The 19,850-nt window shown below is 37.3% G+C and overlaps 1 protein-coding gene and 2 pseudogenes across 6 annotated transcripts in view; 1 reads left to right on the forward strand and 2 right to left on the reverse strand.

Moving 5' to 3' along the window:
* Positions 1-19,850, forward strand: part of Cdon (cell adhesion associated, oncogene regulated) — a 96,356-nt gene that overhangs the window by 20,799 nt on the left and 55,707 nt on the right. For all 6 annotated transcript variants that reach the window (XR_002388795.2, XR_002388796.2, XR_015452416.1 and 3 more), the window contains exons 2-6: positions 13,785-13,920; positions 15,446-15,718; positions 16,992-17,138; positions 17,999-18,142; positions 18,724-19,011. Coding sequence is in view for 3 of the 6 variants with exons in the window: in XM_013078823.3 (XP_012934277.1) it covers positions 13,845-13,920; positions 15,446-15,718; positions 16,992-17,138; positions 17,999-18,142; positions 18,724-19,011 (928 nt within the window). In the remaining 3 variants the exon portion in view is untranslated. The remainder of the gene's footprint in view (positions 1-13,784; positions 13,921-15,445; positions 15,719-16,991; positions 17,139-17,998; positions 18,143-18,723; positions 19,012-19,850) is intronic.
* On the reverse strand, positions 7,233-7,929 carry LOC110345441 (RNA-binding protein 12B-like; annotated as a pseudogene).
* LOC101712690 (RNA-binding protein 12B-like) lies at positions 8,014-12,544 on the reverse strand (annotated as a pseudogene).

Raw genomic sequence — 19,850 nt, forward strand, 5'->3', positions numbered from 1 at the left:
TTTCCAAAATTCTATGATACTGCATCGATAGTTTCACTGTAATGTGGTCGATATCACTTTTATTATTTAAAAAATAAGAGGTGCTGTTCCCTTTTGAAAAATTTTTACAGTAAAAAGTCTTAAATTCCATTGCTTATATATAATACAAAAATTAAAGATGTCAGAAATTCAGCATTTTAGGAAATAAAGTCAAGGCCCCTAGTGCCTTATTCTACTTTATCTCACACATTTTTTTTTTCTCTAAATACTTTGAATGTAGGTACTTGCTATGGTTTGAGTATGTCCTTCATGGTTCATGGGTGGGAGCTTAATCCTAATACAGCCGAATTGAGAGGTAGAACTGTTAACAAATAATTAATTAGCCATGAAGTCCCTGCCCCATGAATGAATTAATGTAAACACGGGAATGGATAGTTATCACAGAACTGGGTTCCTGATAAAACCAAGTTTAATCTCTTGCTGTTTTCCCTTCCACCTTGCAGTGAAGTAGCATGAAGACCTTCCGGTGATGTTATTGTATCAAGAAATTTGGAATTCTTTTAGAAATGTTATGGCACTTTTTTATAATGTTCTTGATTTTCTTTTTTTTTTTTTTGCAAATAGCTATAATGAATAAATGAGTCATAAAGTTGGGGTTGAGAATATATGGGAGTACAAATCAGGTATAATCACACTGAGAATGACTTTATAATGATTCTTTTATACATTGATACTGAAAATGATTAACAAAGAATTTTCAGAAAAGTTTATCTTCTAGATTAGGTTTGTCTGCGGTCATGGTTTTTCTAGGGGTGTGTGTGTGTGTGTCCTTGAATTATTCTTTTTGCTTATCCTGTTTGTTGTTTCCTAGTGCAGCAGCTATTGCCTGGCTTAGCTTAACAGAGACATCCCAACAAAGTTTTCTTCATTTCTGTTAGATCAGACCTAATGCCAAAGATGACTTCTCAGGCTCTTATGACTGGACTAAAATTTTGTGCTATGTTTACAAAGATATTATGATCTTAATGGACTTGTTTTTTTATTTTCTCATCTGCCAGGGCATTGTATTCTGATCATTACTTTGGTTTTATCTGCCTACCACCAATGTGAGGTGTTCTGGGATGCCTGTTTTTTTGGTACAGACCACTGTGTGTCTCTACTTGTGTCATGACTTAGCATCAGTTTGTGCCAGTTATGTGGTGACTACTTAATAATCTGTGATTTATGTTCATCAACTTTTGAATGTGCCTGAAGAGACCTATTATTACTGCACAGCCACTCTTCCACAGTGGCACAGCAGATTTGATGAAGCTGTGTCTGACTTAATTCCCATTACCAAGTTGAGAAAATCAAGGGCTTGTAAGAAATCTCGACTAATTCAGTTATTTCATGTAGCCTTATGTTACTAGGAAACTCATAACTCCCAGGGTCCCATAACCTAAAAATACTTGTGCAGAGACTTAGGATGTTCAACCAGTATGGATGCAAATTTATTTACAGCACAGACCTTTCCAAAAGTTCTAGTTTTTTTCTTATTTGCTTTTTCCTAAATGCTTGACTTCATATATTAGAATATACTTTGTGGACATTAGTTTCTCCTTAACACCCCCCTCCCACGTTATTAAAATGAAATCTAAATCAAACTCCTTGAGGTTGAATCTTTTGTAATTGCCAGGGAAAATCCTGTACTCCCATCAGTCCAGTGTAGCATTTGGTAAGATCTAAGCAAAGCCCTGAACTTCTAAACAACTGTATTCATTATATTACCTACCACTTAACATAGAGCTCCTTTTCAAATGTTTCTGTGTGCCCCCTCCTTCTCATGTACTGAAGAAAGTTACCAAGTGTCTGATGGTATCTTTACAACATCAGTATGTTCAAGTTTAGCTGGTTCCTAGCAAACTTTAAAAATTTTGTTTTTAGCATTTGTTTTGTGGTTACCATAACTCCGTTATTTTTACCCACAAAGCCAATGCAATGACAAACTTGAAAATCCACCAAGTGTTGAATTTGTAACAATTGTTGACTCTACAGTACTTGCAACAAATTCCCCTTGAAATTTGCTGTTTTATTTTTTCAGTAATCTCTCCAAAGTTTTTTTTTTTAACATTTCACCATTTGTATGCAGCTATACTTTTAAAATTCATAATGCTTCTGTACAGTTCACCGTGGATGCCAGGTTTATTTTATCTCCACAATTTTTGAGTTCCTGTGCTCCAGAGGCAGGAAGAAATTCTGTTGGAAACAGTGGAACAGAACATTTGACTTGTCTTTTTTAAGAACCACACAAACATTGTGAGTAGAGCCTAACTCAGCTCTCAGACCCCTCTCTTTCAGTATGTAATTAGGACCACATTGATGCTTGGTGCAGCTGGTAGCCCCTCACCATTGGCTTTTTCTACTGTGACCCTTGAGCCCTGTGACCTTTCCTGGGGTTAGTCCTAGTCCCTTTTCATTGTGTTGGTGCTGAAGTAGCTCATGTGGAGTTGATTATTTCTTTGCTCATTTGGCCTTTTTGGTGCCAAAACTCCCAAGTCACTTCCATTTTCTCTGTCCACTTTTGGCGGTCTGCAGTGAAAGGAAATGCTTCTGCAGGCAGCAGGATCATTTATATGCTTGGCTGACTCGACTGAGAAATGGGGGAAGGGGATGAAGTCTATGGTGCCAGCCTTTTAAAAGGTTGATCTGAATGATGCTGCAGTCATTAATAAAGTACTCATACAGTGGGTACCATGGGCATCTCAAATTGAGAGGCATCTCTCTGGTAAGAAGAGAGTCCTGCCAGTTACTGCTAATGGGCCTGGGCGTTTGATACCCTTTGTCTCCTTTTATAGGACTCCTCTGTTTCTCCTCCTGACTCAGTTATGTGACAGGTCAGAGAAATCATCATTGTCAATTGTACATGGCTGCTTTAAGGGATTCTTTGGTTTTTAAAAGGACCGACATAGCCCCCAGAGAATAACATGCTAACTATTAGTATATTTGTTGCAGTTAATGATAGCACTTTCTTTGCCTCTGTTTTCTGTGCCCCTCCCCCATCCTCTCATAAAATCACTGAAGGATGTTTGCCAGCTGTTCCTCTCGTTTTGGGAGATCCCATTGGACAACATGAAGACTGTCACTGATCAAAGCTTTTAGTAATCACCAAGGAGTGAACAGCTTCAAGCCGAGTCTTATTACCCTGTACTACAGTACTTTGAAAGGTGTATATCAGTGTGAAATTTAATGACATTTCTGAAGTCATTTTTAAAGAAGTCTTAAGTGATTGATGGCATCCATGGAATATCAGTTTCTGTCTTTTCCTTTTTGTTTTAAAATTTTTTTTAATAATACTATGATAGTGTGGCTAATTTTGAGGAGTTCCTAAACCTTCAGAATTGGCATTTTTTAGAATTCAGCTGGAGGCTTTTGCCTCTATTTGGATCAACAGTTATTTTTGTCTACTGTTGCTCCCCAAATTTCCATCTATGATCCCCCCAAAATATCTCTGTTAAGAATTTCAGTCCTCAAGCTGGGCATGGTAGCACATGCCTTCAATCTCAGCGTTTGGGAGGCTGAGGCAGGAGAATCGCCATGAGATCAAAGCCAGCTTGGACTACATAGTGAGTTGAAGGCCAGCCTGAACGACATAAGTAAGACCTTGTCTCAAAAAAACAGAAAACAAAAACAAACAAAAAAAGAGTTTCAGTCCTCTTTCTGTTGGTCTGCTCTGAAGTACCACTTAAATCCACCTCAAATCATAATCTCCATATCTTCAGGTACACATTTTCCATTCTCTCCACACTTTGCAAACAGTAACCAGGAAAGACACTCCTACTTCTCATGTGTTTCCTGTCTTGGTAAATGCACATCATTTAGTCACTGGTCGAAGTCAGAAATCTGGACAGCAACCTCGTCAAGGTAGTTGGGAAACAAAGAAATAGATCTGTGAATGAGTTCCAACCTATCAATTCTATTTCTTACATTTTTTATTTATATCCATGTCTTAAATTAAAGGTCTTCTAAGTTTATGCTCTGGTATTTCTCTAGTCCAGGTCCCCAATTCCCTTTCATGACAGCCTTCTAATTTGCCTTCAGCCATTTCCCACATTGCAGGGTATAGGTTGGAGGTTGTCATTGGCTGCAGAAGGTACAGGAATTATGCCATCCCTGTCTTTGTACTGCTGACAGGATCTCACCCCAAGTAGATGTCCTATGTTTGGGATTAACTGATTGAAAGGATAGTGGTTTTTTTTGTTTCTGTTTTTTTTTAGAAGTTTGTGTAGGAAATGTTAGCTTGGCTATATTATTTAAATATTCTGAATGGAAAAAAACTTTGATAGTAAGACAAAGTTGCATGTGATTGAATTCCAGATAGTTCAGTGGGTTGTTTTTTTTTTAAAAAGTGTCTTTGTGTATTTGATTTGCGTACTTAAACCGTACAGAATTGATCTCAATCATACCTAACCAAGAATTTTTAAGTAAGTATATTTTAGTTTTTCTTTTAAGTTGTTGTGGAAAACTCATTTTTTCTTATCAGTTGATGTTTTGAAATGGATAGTTTTAAAATAGGGCTAAATCAATTTGAAAGAAGGAAATCGCAAATAAGATTCTTTTAAGAAGGAAACAAACTTAATATGTCTTTCTATTTTTGAAGAGCTGTCCTGATCCCAAAGCCAAGTTTTTGTTCACAAACTAATCATAGTTATTCCTTAAACTTGAAGGGGGTAGGGCAAACTCTGAGAAAGTAGGACATACACATCTGGGAAGAAGGATAATTCAGAAAGACAGCCTTGATCGTCCTTAGGAGAGCAGAGGCAATGCTTCAAAAACAAAGTAATCAAATCTAAAAATTCAGGAAGGACTTTCCCCAAAGGATTATTCTGGCAGCATGTTGAAGAGGGGTTATAAAAGCAGTAAGTTCACAACCTGAACAATAAGTTAAGTAAACGTTAGGGAAGTATTTCCTTTCTCATTCTAAGATGAGGCATACCTTTAGCCTCCCTTGGCCAACAGAAATGCTGCTAAGCTTGGATGGCATATAAAGTGCGGTTTGTTATCCTGACAAATTGCTTTCATGTAGATGGGAGGGAAGGGCTTAAAACTCTAAATTAGGAAATACCAGCTCTTCTTTGTAACCTCAATATTCAAGGAGAGAGCAGCACTCTGCCAGACACGGCTGGGGAGCCCTCCAAAGATTTCTACAGCAAGGAGGAAAGAGATGTCTTCATTTGTACGTTTAATAGGGTACTACTACACTTTGCTCTTTTTTTTCTTTAACTCTACCCTCTTTTTTTTCCTGGAGAGGCTCTATACTAGGGGCTTTCCTGAGTGCAAAGTGACTAGTGAGCATTTCCTCAGACAAATCAGCCACTCAGAACTGTAGTGGAAAAGATGGACCAGTGTTGGCCATGAACTTGATCTGGAGATAGGAAGGAGGTGGAAGGACTGTCCTAGGGTCATGTGAGTGCATCCTGAGACTAGTGAGTTAAGCCTTAACTGTTAGGTTTTTCACATACTGATTTGAACCCAATTTAAAATTCTACCCCTTGGGTTATTTTTTTACATTGACAAGAAGAGCAACAGGGAAAGAAGAATATAGTCTTGAAATCAGTGGCACTCTTTGGTTTTGAATGCCAGTATATTTTCCTATAAAGTGTCAGCAATTTTTGCATATAAATGTAGTTTTAGAGAAATAAATGCTATAAATCTATACAGAATGGCAACTGTGCCTCTATCCTACTTTGTAAAAGAGTTTTGGAGAAAGCAGAGGTTTTCTGTCTGTGGTGTATTTTGTTAGTGGAAGATCAGATATGGACAAGGTTTGATAAGTGTGGCCTGCAATCTCCATGCCTTTCATTCTTTTGCAGTTAGTTTTGTGTAAATTTAGAATATTGGTAAAATAAATTCTTAATAGGTTACACAGTAAAAGTTGCTTTGTGTCCTATCAGGTATTTTAATCAATAGTTCAAAGTGTAGGTGTTTTACATCCACAGTTTGCTTACCATAGTCTAAGTACCGACATCACATACTGATGGGAGAAGTTACGATCATGTGCTTGTTGGGGACAGGGTTGTACACTGGTGTTGTCATCTTAGAAAATAGTTTGATGATGTATTAAGAGCCTTAAAAATGTTTGTATTCTTTGACCCAATAATTCCACTTCTAAAAATCTAAGGACTAATTATTTAGGACTGGCTAAAGATTTATGGACAGTGACATTCATGGCAGCATCGTCTGTAATAGCAAATACAGATGTGCTGAAAAGTAGTCTAATTATAAAAAGGGAATGATTAAATAGATTAAAATACATTCCTCCAATAATCCGAGTTTCTGCAGCTGCTACAAATAATGGCCATGAAGGATCATTAGATAATAAATGATTAAAAGAATTTAAAACTGTTACATGTTATGATCTCAGTTGGGTAAATATACACGTACATGATAAGGATTAGAAGGAAGTGCATCAAAATATTGATGTTATCAGAATGTTTGGATCACTTTCTTTTTATATATTTTTATGTAATTTCCAAACATTCTGTACTGAATTGTAAGTTTTTTGGTCAGTGGATATTGGTAGAAACTTTCTTTTTACAAGTTTCTATTTGTAAAATATGTTGGAAAAATCTTGAGTATTTTGTTTAAAATAATACCAGTCATTGTGTTAACAACATTGCATATTTTTTTTTCAGTTGCTATTTTTTATTTTTATAAAATTTTGCAAAGTTATGAACATGGAAACTAAGAATTTCCTAAGCTTTTCATGTAAGTAAATTTCAAAGTTCACAGTCTGTCCATTTTGACTATTCATAATTAACAGGAGATCTCAACACGGTGATATCTTAGACAAGAGGGCATTAATTCTGCAGGCAGATAGCAATGAAAATGCCAAACCTGAACAATCGGCCATTGACCATTTTCTTATACTGTTTGGGTAAAAGGCATTGACTACAGAAAGAAATAAAAATAAATATAAAATGTATCTTCCCCAACTACAACTCCAACAAGTCTTTGAGGTTTACCCATAACAGCAACAAAAATTAAGGAACTCAGGACATTAGTTCCCACTGCCCTAACAAAAATACAGCATATGTAATTTTAAATTAGGAAAAAAAAATGAATGGCAGTTTGCAAGCAAAAGAAAATCAAATTCACACTCTATTTACAGTTTTTCTATTCACAGATCAAAATAAATGTTTAAAAATCACACTTTTTAAAAAATGCATTTTACTGCATCAATACTGTGGGATGGTAACTGAATTTAGAAATACTCTCTAAAGCAAAATTAGCTTAACCTTCCTTGGACCAACTGGCATATCATTAAGATCTTTAATAGCACCCATAGATAGTTGATCATAGCAACAACGGCTTCCCCTATAGGTAAACCTTGCTCATTTTACTGTATTGAAACTGAATCAGGTATGATTCTGTAACCATGGAAGAAGTCTAAAATTTCATTTACATTTGCTTTAAATGGAAGATTCTTTATCTTAACAGGAGTTACTCTACCTGAACCACAGTTTAATTTGGGATCAGCACTTTCCAAAATCAAATTTGCCACCTTCTGGGTGACCAAAATTCATGAGAGGGCAATGCCTTCTAAAATCCTCAGGTGAGCTCCTAAAATCCTCACCAGAAGGACAGAAATTGTTAGGAAATCTAGGGTCCTCCTCTGGAACTTCCCTAAGGTTCTTCCTCGAGGAATTTTCTAAAGTCCTCATCAGAAGGGCATCTAAAATCTTCTTCCTGGGGGCTCCTGAAGTCCTCATCAGGAGGGTGCCTAAAGTCTTCAACGGGAGGGCCCATGAAGTCATCATCTGGCCTATGCCTGAAATCATCCTCTTGGGAACGCCTAAAATGTTCCTGGGGCGGCCATCGGAAATGCTCTGGGGGTGGTTGCCTGAAATGTTCAAGAGGTGGCTTTCTGAGGTGCTTCGATGGGGTTTCCAGAAGTGATCCTGGGCCAGCCATCTTACATGTTTCATGGGTGACTGCCTGAAATCTTCAGGGGAATGACTGAAGTCCTCCTGGAAGGGCTTCCTGAAGTGCTCCTCCCTAGAGTGCCTGTGAAGTCATCATCTGAAGGGCCTTCCAAGGATGCCTGAAATCCTTTTCTGGTGGCCATCTGAAATCTCCTTCAGGGGACCTCCTGAAGTCTACCTCAGGGGGCTGCCTGAAATCCTCCTCCAGTGGCCACGTCCAGTCCTCAAGAGGCCATCTTCAGTCATCCTCCTGAGGGTGCCTGAAGTCTTCAGGAGGCCGTCTGAAGTGCTTCTCCCGAGGGAGCCAAAAGTTCTCCTCCTGAAGTCCTGAAGTCTTCCAGAGGGAACCAGAAGTCCTCTGGAGAGTGCCGGAAGTCTTCTGGAGGGCGTCTATCAGGCTGTTGGAAATATCCCTGGGGATGCTTGAAGTTATCCTGTTGCCTCAAATCCTCTAGCTGATATCTAAGGTTTTCAGAAGAGCCAACTGAGTAAACTGATAGGTCTTTTGAGTCAAATAAATGGGAATGGTCATCTTTATCATGTGACCATGAACGGGCTTGCATTTTTCTCAGTAAATATCAAGGAGAAATTTACACCCAATTCCTGTATCTGTGCCTCAGATATGACTCTTGATAATACCTCTGTTCCTAAGAATCTTTGATGGTTTAAATGTTCAGCTTTCATGGCCTGTTCTTCTGATTTAAATTTCATCAATGCTTCTCCCAGACCAACTCCTTTGTCATCATAAAGCAGGTAAATGTCATCCTCAGCAAGAGAAAAGTCTGCAAAGAATTTTTGCACTTCAGCTTTTGTAGCATCAAATGGAAAATTTCTTATATGCACAGCTTTTGGCCAGAGTAGCCTTTTTGAGAGTATTTTTGTGAAACACGTCCAGATCTCTTTCTCTGTTGACCCTAGTCTCTTCTTTTCATAACATTCAATGAACTTCATCTGTTTTTTAGAAACTGGATCAATATGAACTGGATGATGTTATAAAATAGTCCTATGGAAACCCAGAGCAGTATTACAGTCTTTCAGAGTCTTGAAAGTCGCAAAGGCGTATCTTGTTCTTTTTTCATCTTTTATGTAAGAACCTAATCTGTTCATTTGTCAGATCAATATATTTAAAGAAATTTCTTAGATCTCTTTTGCTAACATTTAAGGACAGATTTTTTTAAGTGAACATAAAATCCAACAGGGGAACAAGAACATGTTCTGGGAGGTTTTGAATGAGACCTTTTTTGAAAATGTCTATCATTAACTTCTCTTGGAGGAAGATGTCCTTCAGCTTTCATAGGAATTTTACCCTTTTTAACCGCATCTCCACCAAACTCACTCCACTCTTGTTCTGAGCCCTGCATTACTTCTATAAATCTTGAACCCATAAAACTTCTATGACATTTAAGACTTCCTGAAGCATCAATACACGAAGCAGATTTTATTATGGCATCACCATTATTTCGGCCATCATGATGTTTTAAGAAAATTACTCTATGCACACAAACCAGAAAAAAAGACATGTACATCATCTTCATTTACTAAGTAAGGCAAACCTCATAGAAATAAGGATTCTCAGCCTTCGATGGCCTTGTCTTTCTTGGCCTTAAATCAAGTCCTGTGCCATTCGTATGAAACCCAGCATCTTGGTTAATTGAAGAGACATATCCAGAATTATTCTCATCTTCTTTCATGGCCTCAATGTAATTAGATAGGCTGCCAACCCTGATGCCCCAGATCAGGGCCGCCCTCTTCCTAAATGATCAGTTTTTTTCATTTCTATAGTTTTCTGCATTTCTGCCTTACTACTAAGAAAGAGTTGTACAGATGAATCCTTGATAAACCCTCCTGAGTGACTTACGGCACGTCTTGCATCTTCATCTGTTGCAAGAATAATAAAAGCCTCCCCAATATCCCCTTCAATTATATGCACTCCTCCATCAAGAATAGTTAATCCTGTGAAGAAGTGATGAATATCCACAGGCCCTGCAATAAAAGGAAGCCCCAGTAAACGGTAACTACAGCCATGCTGAGCTCAAACTATGGCAATAATGACTTTTTCTTTTTATTTCTTGGAGACCTGTTAATTCTTGTTTTTGTTTTTGTTTTGGTACTGGGAATTGAACTTGGGTCCTTGCACTTGTGCAGCAAGCGGCGAAACCAGTGAGCTAAATCCTCGGCCTGGAGACCTGTTAATTCTGTAAAAGCAACTTAACTATCAAAAATGAAGCAACTTAAGATCCACAGTTATGGAAATTACAAAATAGTCTTTTTTGTTCCAAGAGGAAATTCATTATCCTTCTGCATAAAGGAAGTACAAAATCCAAGTAGACATCTATGAAATCCTTCGGGCTCCTCACTGTCAAGATCATGGGAAAGCGCACACACACCACCACATGGAGGTGTTGGTCTGCCCATGCGCTCTCCTAGCATAACCAACACTGGGTATTTTTAAGAAGTTCTAAATGAGAGAAACGCTGAAATTTGAAAAATGACAATATGAGTTCAATCCAAAGTCTGTTCTGATATGACTTAAGTCAGAATTCTGTTTTTAATGGGATATTTGAATGCTGTGTATTCTAGAACTGAGGTCAAACAGCCTTTGGCAGAGGGTGTGCCCAAGTGGTGTATGAAGTGTAGTGGGCTGGTGTGCTCTTCCCATGGACCTTTTCTCTGCTGGTCGTATTTTCAGAGAGGGTGTAAGGAGGGAGGGAGAACAACTGTATTTAGGAATTAAGGGCTGTTGTCTCTTGAAGGTAAATTTTTATGGATGAGAGAGATGATATGCATGTTCAGTCCACTGTCCCATGTATAAGATGACAGGAGCCTCATTTAATTGTGATAAACTTGGCTAAAAAAATTGTTAATGTGCCAGAGCAGTGCTAGGGAAATTTATATATCATATATATTTGGTTTTGTAATAATTTAGTCAAATAGCAGTGACACTAATCTCATTAAGCAGTTTCTTTTTTTGATAAAGATAGTACTTTTGAAAATGACATGGCATTGAGTGATCTTCCAGTGGTGCTAAGGGATGTGCTCTGACTTGTGCACATCTTATCTTCTCTGTGGTCAGTGAGTTTGCACCTGAGAGTCTGATGATATCTGTCAAGTATAATTTCTGGCTACCCAACCTGTGTAACAACAGAATCCAACTCCTTGCTCTCACTATCACAGTTCTCTGAAACACTGGGCAAGCTTGCCGTGGATAAATATAAGCCAATTCAACAAATGTTTAGTAAATGCCTTTTGTGACCATAGATTCTTTCCAACTTCCAAAATCACCTGGGAATGTTGAGAAACCCAGTAGAGACAGAATTTACAAAGGGGATTCCTGTTTGATGATATTTAGGTAGCAACAATGAGCTGTAAAACTTGAAAGGACACCTGTAAAGTAGGTCATGTACTAGGGTTAAAGTTGCCTCTGAAGCTTGTTTCATTGCTTTCTAATAAATAAATAGTTGAAGAAAGATTTGGCAAAAGGTGGAAAAAAATCCTCCCTGTCTTCATTCTCTTAGGAAAGTATCTCCTGTTAACAAGTTATTTGAATGTTTACATTGCCTTAACTGCTTACCAGCGGTGTATGTTAGTTCTTACCCTTGAACCAAGTGAGAGTTCAAATAAACTGAATGAGTTTACCCACAGCAGGGACCTTCTGTCAATGAGTGGTGCCAATATGTATGTCCTCTCCCTCTTTTTAGAAGAGGTCAGCAACAAAAAGTGAGAAAGGCAGCCCATGACCTGATGTCAGTAAACTATAGAGACTTGGGTTTGCCACTTAGATTTTACTGTACCTGGTACAGAGAACACCAGATCCTGGGAGATACTGTTTGGCTTAGTAGAAGTCATATGTAAGGTGTTTTGCTTTGTGTTACTACCTAGTTTTATCCAGGGTTAAAATTAATCTTTCTTTGCATAGTGAGTATGCAGATAAAATTTTCATTTCTTCAGTATCATTAATATGACACAGTTTTTACATTTTGACTGTAGTCATAGGTTCTTTGTCTAGCCCAGGCCGAGTAGGAACATGGGGCAGAATTTGCAGAAATAATAACCAGGTCTAGCGTAATACCTGGTATATGGTAAGTACTTAATGTACTTTTGCTTATTTTTAAAATTATACATATGAATGAATAAATGAGTTCAGAGTTAAATATGTAGCTAAAATACACTAAATTGATGAGATGGTGGTTTTCATTAAATACTACTCTTTAACATCCATCTGGGAAATACATTATATTAAAATATTCCCTTCATTTTAAGAAACATTTATGGAGTGTTTACTTTCTTAAGACAAGGCATTAGAATTTTACAATGTTGAATATGGTATCATTCTTGCCTTTAAAGAGGACAAAGCTATGCAACCAGAGAAGTTCTACAGCAAAGTGCAATAGTAGATACATGTCCAAGTCACAGAGGAAAAAAATCTTAGCCATGTTTCAAGGATGCATGGAGCTTTTTAATTTTACTAATTTTATTTATTTATCTTGTTCATTGTTCACCTCTCTCTCTCTCTAGAATCTAAAATACAAGCTTTTATCTATGTTATTTGTACTTACGTAGTAAAAATTGCTTTATTCCTGGCTTCTGAGAGAGTACCTTGACATCCTCCTGCTTCAGCCTCCTGAGTAGCTAGGATTACAGACATGTGTCCCTAGGCCTGGCTGAGTGTACCTAGCATGTAATAAATATTTAATAAATATTTGTCACATGAATAATGCTTTTGATAGATACTGCCTCCATGAAGAACCTACTGATTTTATTTCCACCAACAATATATCATAGTGATTTATCCCCACAGTCTTGCCAGTGCTGGCTTTGTGGAACATTTTAAAGACACTGCTTTCACCCACCATCCCCCAATCTGTCTTCTGGAGGGATTACTATGCCTTCTGATGGCTCTTCCTCTTTCATGCCTCTCTCATTTTTCATATTCTCCATCAGCTTGTGGTCTTTTTAAAGCATAAATAAGATCACATCACTCTCCTTCTGTAAGTCCTCCAAGGCATTTAGAATAAGTCCTAGAACATTTGTACAGCCTTCAACACTGAATACAATCTGGCCCAGCCTTCCTGTCTGCCTTCATCCCTAACTATTCTTTTCCTGGATGATCCCACTATGACCACTGAATGCCAAATTCAATCCCAGCACAGCCTGGCTGGCACTTAGTACTGTATTCTTTATGTTTGAACAATCCGTGAGCCTGGTCTCTACCTGAGGAAAGGGAAGAAAACCAGAAACACCTGTGTCAGGAAGATGAGGATGGTGGACCCTCAGGTTATGACCAGCCTGACATACGAACAACTTGGGTTAATTAGGTTAATGGAAGATTCATCTGCCTCTTGTTATCTATAGCATGAACCCAGGGAAACATCCCCACCTCAGCCATATTGACTTACCACCAACTTAAGTTACAACCAGCCCTCAGGAACCCATCGAGTTCATAAGTCAAGTGTCCACTGTATCTCAGAAACACTGAACTGGGGTCTGGCACATAGTAAGCACCATGTATTTGTTATAACTTTGTTGTTTGAGAAGAAAGAATACATGTTGGTTGTGCTTAGTTGCTTGTGAGTTGTATAAAAAGACACTAGAGGCAGTTGAATGTATTCATTTGGAATGACTAATTCTCTATAATAAAAGGTATCCTGGTATCATAGGAGAATAAGTAAAACTTCCAACTTTAATTTAGCATCTCAAGATCTAAAGTGCCTAGGTCTTGACAAACACCATGCAGAGCATTCAGGGTAGTGGGCAGCCATCATGCTCAAACTCCCAGTGGTTCACATTAAAGATTTCAGTGGATTTTATGGTTTAGATTTTTTTTTCTTTTTTAATACTTTCTAGTGAGTGAAGGCCTGGGTTTTCTCTGGAAATCTGTCCTACCTGCTTCTATAATCGGGCGCTATGCATCCAGATCTTGGACCCTTACAGACACTACTGTATGTTATTCTTACGATTCTGTGTTCTTCTGTGGTTTCAGGTAAGAGGAGAATGGTGGGGTTTTGGCTGAAGCCTTTCCTCATCTTAATCCTAAAAAACAAATTTTGATTTTAATACTTTGCCAATAATAGCAGTATCTAAAATGTTTCTGAGATTTGCTTGACCGTGTACATTATTTAAAAACTTGTGTAAGCTCGTTAAGGATCTTTTAATAGTACTTTGGGCATTAGGAGGCCGTCTCATCCTTGTTCTTGTAATTTCTTATTCTTATAATTGTCACCATAAAACATTTTCTAATCATGCTTTTTTTTCAGTAAGAGGATATGTTATATGTTACTGATTTCTGAATTTGGAAATGATAGCAGGAATAAAGTGCTAACTACATACCATAAAAGAGAAGATGTAGAATAATGGGATAATGTTCAACTTGGAGCGAGAGAGCTTGGTTCAGATGCCAAGTCTGGCACTTTCTTTCATGACCTCACCTAATTTATTGTGTACTTCTTTGGGTTACTGGAAAGCTTAAATGTGTTTATTGTTAAGAATATATAAGCCCCAGACTAAATACATGGCAACATGTATTTTTTAAATTTTAGACTTATGTAAAGATGTATATACAAATATAGTGATGTTTATTCATTGAGTAGTATTTATTATCTGTTTAAAATCCTGTATAACACTGTTAGATTTGGTAAAGGAAAATTGATTCATTGGTTTTATTTCTTTTATGGTTTTCTAAACAATGACCATAGGTTTAGCCAAGAAGCTTTCTTTAATCTTTATTTCTGATTAAATATTCTGTAAAAGAAGATTGAACAATTTATTATTTTTTTCTTTTAAGTATTTTATTCTATCAAATTAATGGTATTGCTGCTCCCCTCCCTATTTGGGAAGGAGGAAGAGGGGGGTGTGTATTGCTAATCTGGTACAAGAATCACCCTTCCCTACTCAAGTTCCTGCAGGAATAAATATAACAAATGAAACTATTTCAAATGCCAAATATAAATATGAAGCCTTTATACTCAAGAAAGGATAGAGTTTGTATTTCAGTGTGGCTTCCTAACATTCTATTTTCTTAAGAGTTGAGCATTTTATATTAAAATAATGAAGTAGCAAAGTACATAGCCTTTATTTACAGAATAACATCCTATTGTTAAAATAGGAGAGAGTTCTTTTTATTTTGAAAGGCATCTTGTCTTCACTTTCTTAGGTGTTTAACTTCCATGTCTTACAAATCACTTTGTTAAAAGGCAGCTTGGTATTTTCCATTAATAGAATTAGTGTTATATATATTTTTATTATAAGCATTCTTGTCTGTTCTACCTTAATTTTAATGTAAGTCTTAGGCTAACATATTGCTCTGTTTTATTCCAAAAGATGGGCTCATAAAAATTTTGTTAAAATTTTTACAAGTATCAAGAGCTGCCATATATATAGGTAAGATATTGCCTTAGTTATAAAGGTTCAGATGAAATGCATTTAATGTACTCTTGTTTCTCTCTCCTCTTCCTTCCCTTTCTTCCCTTCTCTTTATCCTTTTGCATATGGGGTATGTTCCCTTGTAGACTTGGCACCTTACTTTATTTCTGAGCCACTTTCTACTGACCAGCAGCTTGGTGGACCTGTAATACTACATTGTTCTGCTAAACCCTTGACTGCTCACATCTCCTGGTTGCATAATGGAAAAAGATTGGGTAGAAATGTGGAACAGATTAAGATTCATCAGGGAACTTTGACGATTCTTTCTCTTAACCCCTCCCTTTCGGGTTATTACCAGTGCATTGCCAACAATAGCATCGGTGCAATTTTAAGTGGCCCTGCAACAGTATCCATTGCAGGTAAGTTTCGTTGGGTCCTTGTTATCTGTGGGTTTTCTTGAAGTGACTGTTAGTGTTTGCATTTCTGAGTTGTGGGAAGAGCATGGGCTTTGGTGTGAGACATATATTGGTAGGAGTCTTAAGAATTCTTATTCAGCCTTGACTTGATCATACATATAACTTGAGGAAATATATTTGAAATTCTATGGCCTAGCCTACTATCTTCATTTGTAATAATGGCATGGAAATGATTTTTTTTTAAGCTCCATGATTAAAACAGTTTTCTAATGTGAGTTCTAAACAATTTTTTTGTGATTTCTTAAATGACTATAATATCAGTAACAACAAAAAAGCTGTTGTCTGTTTTGACACTTAGTTATTTCATGCAGTGCTTTATCTTTCTTTTATATCTGATTGTTTTATTTGCCTTGATTATTGAGTGATTTTTAATTTATTTAATTGAAACCAGGCTAAAGAAGCAGGAAAAAAATAACTGACTGTAAAGAAAGGAATTTTGAGTATTGAACATATGGAAAATCTGGAATGTGTGGTTTTTCTTAGTAAGTTTGAGCCATCTGCCTTTCAAATGGTGAATGGCTTCCAGTAATGGAAAACGTCTTGTAAGGGCACCCCTATTTACAGAATAAATTTGGATTCCCCGGGAGTAGTGAGTTTGTCATAACTGAGAAGAGTAAATGTTTTTGTAGAGCTGTGACCCATAGACAGCTCCAAGACACACACTGGAGGGCTGGATTCCTAGTGGCAGACTGCTGAATTCTTTGGGCACTGGAAGATAACACAGAGCCCTTCGTGCAGGCTTGTCTGGAGTGAATTTAAACTGAAAGGGATGGAGACTGAGTTAGTATATTCAAAAAATTTAAATGATATATACTACTTTGGCTTTTGATGACCTAGGTTTATTCCCAGAAGCCATTTTTTTTTTTTCAATTTGAGTAGTCACCAACAGGGGAAGTGACTTTTAATGAGGACCTGGATTGAAAAGGATTTATCATTACAGAATGGGAATAATTATGCTTTATAGTTCTTCCTAGTGTTTTAGACGAAGTTTGTTTTTCTTACAGTCCCCTGAAAACAGTGACTTCTGAAAAGAGTAAGGTAACTTAACTGTTAGCCTTGGAGGTACTACCTCAGCTGCTCTCTCAGATCCAGAAAAATCATGCTACCCTAAGGGCTGAGATTAGCTGTCCAGGCCATGCTGCAAATGTTTCCAATTTTCCAATTTCCCTTTGGGAGAAGTATTCACTTTTGCATGAATTTATTTTATCTATTTCAGTTCTTGGTGATTTTGATTCATCCGCAAAGCATGTTATTACAGCAGAAGAAAAAAGCACTGGTTTCATTGGCTGCCAGGTACCAGCTAGTAACCCCAAAGCCGAGGTGCGCTATAAGATCCGGGGAAGGTGGCTGAAACATTCCACAGGTGAGTCCTGTTATGAAAAGCCAATAGCACACTCAGAGCAAATGCTTATTACATAACCTACTAGTAAGCTCTGTGTGTGCCAGGGACTGTTCATACAAAAATACATCGCATATATTGTCTATAATCTCAGAAGTCAAGTGGAGGAGACTGAGACACATGGCTCTAGTGACATTATACATTATACCACAAGGGCTTGCTCCTGCAATTCATTCTGGTCCCCCTCAGATACTACTTCCTAGGAAAGATAGATGGCTGCATGGACTGCTCTAAAATATTCCTTGTTGCTCTAACCTTTGATTCAACTCTGTTTTTCTTTATAGAATTTACCCCATCTGACATGTCTTAAGTATCTTTTTGCTTGCTTGTTGGCTGTGTCCCCTTTTTCTGCCACCCCTCACCTGTGGAATGTTAGCTGCATGAATGCAGTGCCCTGATATACTTCTACATTTCTGTGTCACTTGTACCTGTACCATGCCTGGCAGAAAATAGCTACCCAGTGTATATTTATTGAAAAGAATGAACGCCAAGTGACTGACTGGTACTACTGGTAGATGTTTGTCAAGGTGGTAGCTGTGGTCATTGTATCTTTGTCAAAACGTACTTCTTATGCTTTCAAACTTTCCATCTACTCAAATGTTTCTGATGGGTTTGATTTTGTTTCACCAGTACTGTTGACCTTTTTTTCTTTTCTGCCTTGACTTTCTCTTTCTTTCATTTAATGCATTTTCCTTAATCACTTATTTGCTGCTGGTCTTATGTGTCTAAATCTAAAGCACAGCGGTTAACCTTTGCTAGTTTTAGTTGTGTCATGATGGTCTTCAGAAAGGGCAAGGCCTAACTGGACTCCTTTCCTTTCTCAGGGAATTATGTAATCCTTCCATCAGGAAACCTTCAGATTTTGAACGTGTCCTCAGAAGACAAAGGAGTATACAAATGTGCAGCTTATAATCCTATCACCAATGAATTAAAAGTTGAACCTGTTGGCCAGAAGCTCCTTGTGAGTCGTAAGTATTTGGGAGAGTGATAGTAACTAGTTCTTCAAAGTGTTGCTCATAAAAGTCGGCACAGGTGAATTTATTTTCTTTTTCTTTTCTCTTTTCAGATCTCGTTTACTTTATCTTAATCTTAGGGACAAAACAAATGTATCAATGAATTATGGAATAGTATCATTTATTTTTAAAATATAAACACTTTATGGCAACGGTAATCAAATGGTGGCTAAATATGAATTAAGAAAAAAAAGATATATCTGCTCTCATTCCTTTCAGATATGACAAAAATCATGGGTAATTTTAGATTGTAAATGTTAGTTGAGGTCACATCAGTAGAGCACAGTAAAGGAATGGTTTCTGGACTTGTTGAGAATTTTACATTTCCAGAGTGCTAATTCAGAAGTAGTTCTAAAGAACCACAAAATCTTATTTTAAAATTTTAAATTCAACTGAAAATGATTTAGCTACCCAATGGGATCTTGTTGGGTATAAAGAAAAATAAGTGGGAACATGAGGATGCTTACAGTGTTGCTAAGGAAGAGACTGAATGTGAATCCGTAGTAATAATATTTTGTGTTCTCTTCTTCTTCCAGGCCCTTCATCGGATGGTTTTCAGATTCTTCACCCCACCCTTTCCCAGGCATTAGCTGTTCTTTCTCATAGCCCTGTAACTTTGGAGTGTGTGGTGACTGGGGTCCCGGCCTCTCAAGTGTACTGGCTGAAGGAGGGGCAAGATGCTGTGCTGGGGAGCAACTGGAGGCGACTGTATTCCCATCTTGCCACAGCAAGCATCGACCCAGCGGACTCTGGAAACTATTCGTGTGTGGTGGGCAACAAGTCTGGAGACATAAAACATGTTACTTACATGGTTAATGTACTTGGTAAGATGTTAATTCTTCAATGTTTTTTTGTTTTATTTTTTTCAAATCTGGCCATTTTCCTGGTCTAACTGATGGTTGAAGGATATCTGTGATATTTGTTTCAGATATTTGTTTCAGGATATTTGTTTCAGATTGAAACATGGATTATCTAAAATATCCACACCAGTAGCCAGAACAGTCATCATTTTTCTCAAGGACCATTGAATTAGGCTGTGTTTCTGACTGGCACAGAACAATGCACAGGGGGTATTCTTGGGACCCTCACCCTTAACCTGATTACTTAATGCACAGCTTGTTCTCCCATCTTTATGACCTGGAATGCAACAGAACAGAAGATTCTGCGATGTATCTACGTGGTATCCTTGTAATAGTAACTGAGACAGAGTACTGGCTAGAAAACATTATCTCAAAAGGGACTCAGTCTGTTTAATTTTTAAAACTTTTTCTCCCTTTGGTATGCTTTCCACCTAGGTTTGGCTCATAAAATTTGCATTATTTTTATCTACATTTTTACATGTATTTCTTATCTGAAAGCTATTTCTTTTTTCTTCTATCAGCTACCTACCTCACTACCATGTAGCAGCAGAAAGTGTTTGCCTTTATCAAAGCAGATTTTCCTGAAAAATGGAAAAAATTAAATAGGAAGTAGTTCCATAGTAAATATAATTTTTGTAAATTTTCTTTCTCATGTTCACTTGTATCATTACCTGATATAGATTAGCAACAAGGAGATGGCAGGAGAATTTTAAAATTCAATGAGAGGGATAGAGGATATAGATCAGTGGTAGAGCACTTGCATAGCATATGCAAGATCTGTTTTTTTTTCCTTTTCTCCTAAT

The sequence above is a fragment of the Heterocephalus glaber genome, unplaced genomic scaffold (assembly GCF_053883595.1).
Source record: "Heterocephalus glaber isolate CG9 unplaced genomic scaffold, H.glaber_assembly_v1.0 deba00001446, whole genome shotgun sequence".
Lineage (NCBI taxonomy): Eukaryota > Metazoa > Chordata > Mammalia > Rodentia > Bathyergidae > Heterocephalus > Heterocephalus glaber.